At 35.2% G+C, this 6428-nt stretch overlaps 1 protein-coding gene across 49 annotated transcripts in view; it reads left to right on the plus strand.

Annotated features, from left to right (window-relative positions):
- MFF (mitochondrial fission factor) overlaps positions 1–6428 on the plus strand; it is a 34053-nt gene extending 27625 nt beyond the window's left edge. For 37 of the 49 annotated variants that reach the window (XM_035305931.3, XM_078328708.1, XM_078328710.1 and 34 more), the window contains 3 exons: positions 1266–1325; positions 4397–4481; positions 5581–6428. In XM_035305931.3, the coding sequence (XP_035161822.2) occupies positions 1266–1325; positions 4397–4481; positions 5581–5712 (277 nt within the window). In that variant the 3' untranslated portion in view covers positions 5713–6428. The remainder of the gene's footprint in view (positions 1–1265; positions 1326–4396; positions 4482–5580) is intronic. The other 12 variants (XM_078328724.1, XM_078328729.1, XM_078328733.1 and 9 more) reach the window with 1 other exon arrangement.

Genomic DNA, 6428 nt, shown 5'->3' on the forward strand with positions numbered 1-6428 from the left:
GTGATCTGCCCTCCTCGGCCTCCCAAAGTGCTGAAATTACAAGTGTGAGCCACCACGCCTGGCCCAGAAATTTCTTTAAGCATTGGTAGCACCTTTAGGACATGTAGAAGTTAAACATCAGAATTTTATTCTATAAACTGAATTATCAGAAAGTAATGATTCGTATTGTGGTCAAAATTGCACAGCTGTGCCAATGTATAGAAAAAATTAGTGTATTTGGTATTAAACATTAACCATTATATAATTAAGTATTGTCTTGATATGTAATTCAGGCAAAACCAAATCAGTTACTTAGAGAATGAGATATCCAAAATAGGATTTAATAATTCTTAAAATCTTTATATGAATCCAATACTCCGGTCTTCCCTCTCTGCTTAGTAAATATTGCTGATTGTTTTACGGGGAATTGACCAGTGAACATGTATAAGCTTTTGTTTCCTGATTTTAAAAGATAACACTTATTGGAAAGGATGTTTCTTATCAAGGTAGAAAGCTAACTGTCCTCTAGCGCCAAAGTATATACTGAGAATGAGTGGAAATCCCCACCAATTTCCCAGCGCGCCTTAGTCTTCATTTCCAGCAGCCCTGTAAGTCACTCCTGGTTGTCTCAAGATCCGACTCAAATTGTTGGTTGCACTTTCTGTGATGTGCTATAGCATGTTGCCAGATCTTCACCACTTCAGAGCAGAGGCTTGCATTTTCACTCTGGAGAGCTCTGAGAGTTTGAATGAGACATAGCTACGTTGAGATATCAGGCACCACTCAAACTTAATAAGGTGGGAGGGAAGGAACTGTGGGAAATGGAGATTCTTGAAATTTATTAATACATTTTTTGAGATAGAGCTGTTGATACCAGATGAGCAACCATGGTCATACAGGTGCAGCTAACAGGTCCTGATATGCTTTTAAAGATGCTAGTGATTTTTTTTCCAACTAGAAGAAAGGAATTAAACAGAGTTGTCCTCCGTCTTAAATATCATAAAGCACCAAAAAAATTATATGTTGGTGCTGTTTTCTCATGTAAATAAAGATTCCCTTTGTTTCTTTAATCAGTAGTTTACGATAAAATGTTTAGTTTATAAAAATGATAAAATGGAGAACCCATGAGACAGGAATTTTTTAAAGTAGTTGAGAGATATTATATTGTATTGAAACATACAATATAATCCTATTTGACATTTATTTGTCTTGTTTTTGCTTTTATTTTATTACTTCTCTGTTTCCTGATTCTGTCTTGTGCCTTCTCCCGCAAAAACCTGCCTTAGACCTGTGTTGCGTGGTGGGTCTGCTGCCGCCACTTCTAATCCTCATCATGACAACGTCAGGTAAATTTTGAGACTTTGTAATTACCAGGGTAAATGGTTGGCGGAATTTGTGTGTTGCAGGACATGATGCATGTTGTAGCCATACCTGTGTGTTGTAGCTGAACTTCTTTCTACAGCTTTCCTCGTTGAGTACATCTTGCTTCTCTCTAAAACCATGAATAATCAGTCATGACATTTGGCCAGTTAGTATGAGGGAAAATGTTTAATAATTATGGTATGATGTGAACAGCTGAAATATTTTATTTAAATGCAGTGTTAATAGTTTATAAGTGGTTTATAATAATTTGCATACTAAAACAGAAAAAAAAATCTTAAATCTTATTCTATGTACATCATTTTAATGGTTGCCTGAATTGTGCCCAGCGTTTCCTTTTAAGTCGTTAATTATCTGCAGTGTCACTTTTAGTGTGTGAACAAACCTGTAAGGCATCATCTTAAATTGGGAGAAGTCAGCACTGACAACTCCACAGCTTGGGAAGGTGAATATTAGAAAGGAAATTTAGTTTTAAGCTTTTTTATCATCTGTTGATCTAAGGCATTCTCTTTTATTTTTGTACTTTTCACATTTTCAGACATGCTTAGGCTAAGTGTTCCTTTCTTCCTGACATGCACAGGCACTTAAGAACTAGTTCTTAAGTGCTGAAATTCCCATGTAGTTTTCCTAGTCTGGAAAAACAAACTCAAAAGCTAGTTGGTATTCACAGATGCTATTATTGTATAATTTTTTCAGTCAGTTTTATTTAAGCAGAAATGTATTATCTGTAGCAGTAGATTTTAAACTGGCAGCATCATTTCTGTGCTTAGAAGGAGGTGGTACATTCATTGAAGCAAGAGAAAAGGGAAACATTAGCTGCTCGTTAAAACTAAACTCATATTGGAGAAATTGAAAAGTGTGACCATGGTGGTCCCCTACCACTCTGCTGACTTGTTTCTTTTTACAATCTTAGTTCAGTTCATTGTCATTTTCCCTTCTATTTTTCTCTAAGTTTGTGATCCTTTTATCTTTCTATCAGAGTATTTTCAGCCAGTGGTCTAACTTAGCATTCGAGTTTTTTAGTTCTAATAAATACTGGTTTTTTTTTAAAACACAATGTAAAGTAACATGTTTTTGTTTTAAGTTGAAATATACAGGTAAAATCTTTTGTCATATCTTTATATCTCTTTGCAAATGGAGATTTCCTTTTCAGATATCTAAACCTTAATTAATTCAGGATATAAATTGTGAGTAATCGCTTTCGTTTGTACTTCATTCTCTACGTTCAGTCTAGATCCCTTGAACAATTGCTTCTGTTTGATTTCTTTTTCTAATTATTCATCTCTTATGTGGCCTCAGAGAAATAGAAGAGTTTTATTTTGAGGATGAAGTGAAGGAAAAGGGAATCTTCAACCTTTATTTTTTTCACTAATCATTTTAAACCCATGGTTCCAGCAATCTACTATTTTAGAAGTTTACTTCTCTAACTGGTATAATTACCCTCAGTATTCCAGGTTATTTATTGTGTTCTCGTGAACACAATAATGAGAAAGCAAGATAATTTAGCCATAGAAGCAACATGTGGAGATGGTTGTCAATTATCTAGAGTCGGTACACACCATCTATTGTTTAAGGTTTTTGCATACTTTAAGTATTTTTATTACTTTTAACTATATTTGAAACAAAAGGATTTTTTAATAGTCTTGTCTTTAACATGTCTGAATGAAAAATATAATTCTGCTTCATATCCCTTTGTGTGGGTATGTTCTTTTTGTAGTGGGGACTTGCTGGGAAGCATATTAGAATAGATGATCCATGTGCCAATTCTGTGGACTACACAGGAGTTACTTTTAATTCAGTTTATTTATATTCTGCTCATTTAGAAAATTTACTATGCCATTTTACTAGAATAACCATTTAGGATATTAAATTCATGTGTGGTTATATAAGTTGTATATCATTGAAGCTATTAATTCAGTTAAATTTTAAAATGCGGAAACCCAGGCAAAGGAGAGGAATGGCATTTGTCTTTGTTTTTCAGAAGTTTAGTGTCATTCATCTAAAAATTAGTTCCCCTTTTAGAAGTAACTGCATTGGAACAGAAAGTACTTTTTAAATATGCTTTCTCTGGATTTTGTCTTAGTGATTTTTTAGTGTTATTATTTTCTACACAGCCTATTATTCATTATTGTGTCAATTCTGGAGCTAAATGTAGTGGCAAGATATATTCAGGAAATTTTATAATTGTTTCTGCAGGAGAACACAGTAGAACGTAAGTAATTAGAAATAAGAATAGGCCAGGTGTGGTGGCTCACGCCTGTAATCCCAGCACTTTGGGAGGCCAAGGCAGGTGGGTCACCTGAAGTCAGGAGATTGAGACCAGCCTGGCCAACATGGTGAAACCCCATCTCTACTAAAAGTACAAAAATTAGCCAGGCGTAGTGGCAGGTGCCTGTAATCCCAACTACTTGGGAGGCTGAGGCAGGGGAATCACTTGAACCAGGGAGGTAGAGGTTGCAGTGAGCAGGGACTGCACCATTGCACTCCAGCCTGGGCAACAAGATTGAAACTCCTTCTCAAAAACAAAAACAAAAAAAGACAAGAAGCAAAGAATAGGAATGGCAAGACAAGAGGCAATGAGAAGAGGTGATGAGTCTTCCTTCAGTTAGAGTTAGTCTACTTTGCGTTGCCTGCCAGTAAGTCTGTGCCTGTGGGCTTGCATATGGACATAAGTTTGCGTAAGAATTCTGCTTCATTCTATCCTAAGTGGCAGCTCTCAAACCTTTTCAGCCAGGGATCCTTTTTAGCATCACCAGTCCTTCTGGCTTGAGAATTTTCTATTTGTATCTTTAGTCAGGATTTTTTTCCCATTTCTCCAATTTTTAGTGCCCTTTTTCAGTATTATAGGTAGTTATCATTTTAAACCTTTTTCTTTCCTTTATTTGTAGAAATTCAAGTGGTAAAATTTAGTAATTCATATTATTAGGTACCAGTTTTCTGAATACTACTTTGAGCATTACACTAAACATGACATGACGTGCTAATTACTCTTAGTTCTATTTTAATATTCATTTATATTTATATTTCTTATCTGCAGGTATGGCATTTCAAATATAGATTCAACAATTGAAGGAACATCAGATGACCTGACTGTTGTAGATGCGGCTTCACTAAGACGACAGGTATTTATTGTACCAAATAAGATATACTTCTAAGTTACAGTCTTACAACATTTTAAAGTGATAGTTCTCAACATTTTGTCCATTTCTCTCCTGTGGGACCCATGAATTGAAATATTTTATCTATCAAACTAGTAAGCCATAATTGATTTTCTCATTTTGATTAAACATATTGAACTACTATTTACATGTTTTTATCAGCATAAAACAATATTACCAAGATAGATTAATGTAATTCTAGACAATAATGAAGAAATTTTAGCAAACCAGTATAGCCCTAAGTTTGGCTTTTAAAATGTGGAACAATCACTTTGGAACCTTTGTTACTGTGTTTAATAACTCCATTTAGAAACCACTCCTTTCAGCTTGCAGAGGGTCTCTGCGTACATATGTCTTGTATTCTGTAATAAATCCTTTCTTATAACTGCAGTTTCACATGCATATTTTTAATACATACTCCCACAGTTTGTAGATCACACAGACATACACACATATAAAGAAGGCAGATTTGGTTTTCTCGTTGTGTCTATGCCAAATAGATATAGAAGGAAATTGGATTAAATAAAATATTTTTAAGTAAAGATCAGTAGGAGAGCATGAGCTTAAGCAGTCCGTTGTTCAGCCCAGGGCTTTTCACGGTAAGGGCTAACAGCAAGGGTGGTACTGTCAGCCAGCAGCTGGGGAATTAGCCTTCAGGCCTGAAGGGTTTGGGTGGCATATCCCAAGGCCCACTGTAATAGGTTATTTTATTGGATTGCCTCAGTAACTCAGAGAGGTGGACAGGGAAGGCATTTATGCCAGGTTAAATATGAACAACTGAGGCTGAGCGACAAGTTCATAGGAGAGGCATAGAAAGGGGAAGGAGTCCCGTAGGAAGGAAATATACCCTTCCTAATTCAGAAGTCTGAAGAAGGGAAAGGGGAAGGATGTTTAAATGAATTTAAGCTGTCATGAATGACATGTTTTTCTGTATGTAGTTGTATTTATTTTGCTCCAGATGAAACTTTCCATGTTATAATACTTTTGACAAATTATTTTACTACTTTATAGGAATCATTAAAGCCTCTATGTTGTATTTTTTGTGTGTTTGTTTTTCACTTAGATAATCAAACTAAATAGACGTCTACAACTTTTGGAAGAGGAGAACAAAGAACGTGCTAAAAGAGAAATGGTCATGTATTCAATTACTGTAGCTTTCTGGCTGCTTAATAGCTGGCTCTGGTTTCGCCGCTAGAGGTAACATCAGCTCTCAAAAATCTTGTCTCAACAGCTGGAAATATAAAAGATTTGCAAACTTCTTTGTTTCTGTCTCTGCATTGTATGCTATTTTATAGTCCACACACTGAAAATGTATTTCTTCCAGAAAGTCTGGAGGAAGGACCTATATTTGTAGAAGTACAGGTATATTCTGTCACTCTGCTGTATTCACTTTTGAGCAGTTTTGCAGTAACACCTGCTTAAAATTCTCCTTTTGCATGTTTTGTAAATAGGCTCCAGTGTGGTTTTCTAAAAGGAATTTATTTTTTGCCTCCTTAGTCCACACAACTGATTCTGAATGGGAGAGAGTCTGTAGAGAATTGATTTAGAAAAGTGTCTGTGAAAGAAAAACAGTATTTTGTCCTGGTTCTCAAAACTGTTCGATTAAACAGTTTTGTTAATAGACATTTTTGCATCTACACTTCAACACTAAACACTTTCAGAGTCATGGCTTGGTGCCAGATTTAAGAAAGTCAACCACCTAATATTTCATAATCTCCTTCATTAGGTACTTGTACAGATTAATTTCTAACATTTCAGCAGTTAAATATGTGTGCAGTATGTGCATTCCTTCATTTTAGTTTTGCACTTGATTTTCTATAAAGTACGTTTTTACTTAGTTCATGTGTGAACAATTTAAAAACCGACAGAATAAGATACAAATGTAGTGTATTTAATAAACTATCAACCAAA

The sequence above is a fragment of the Callithrix jacchus genome, chromosome 6 (genome assembly GCF_049354715.1).
Source record: "Callithrix jacchus isolate 240 chromosome 6, calJac240_pri, whole genome shotgun sequence".
NCBI classification, from domain to species: domain Eukaryota; kingdom Metazoa; phylum Chordata; class Mammalia; order Primates; family Cebidae; genus Callithrix; species Callithrix jacchus.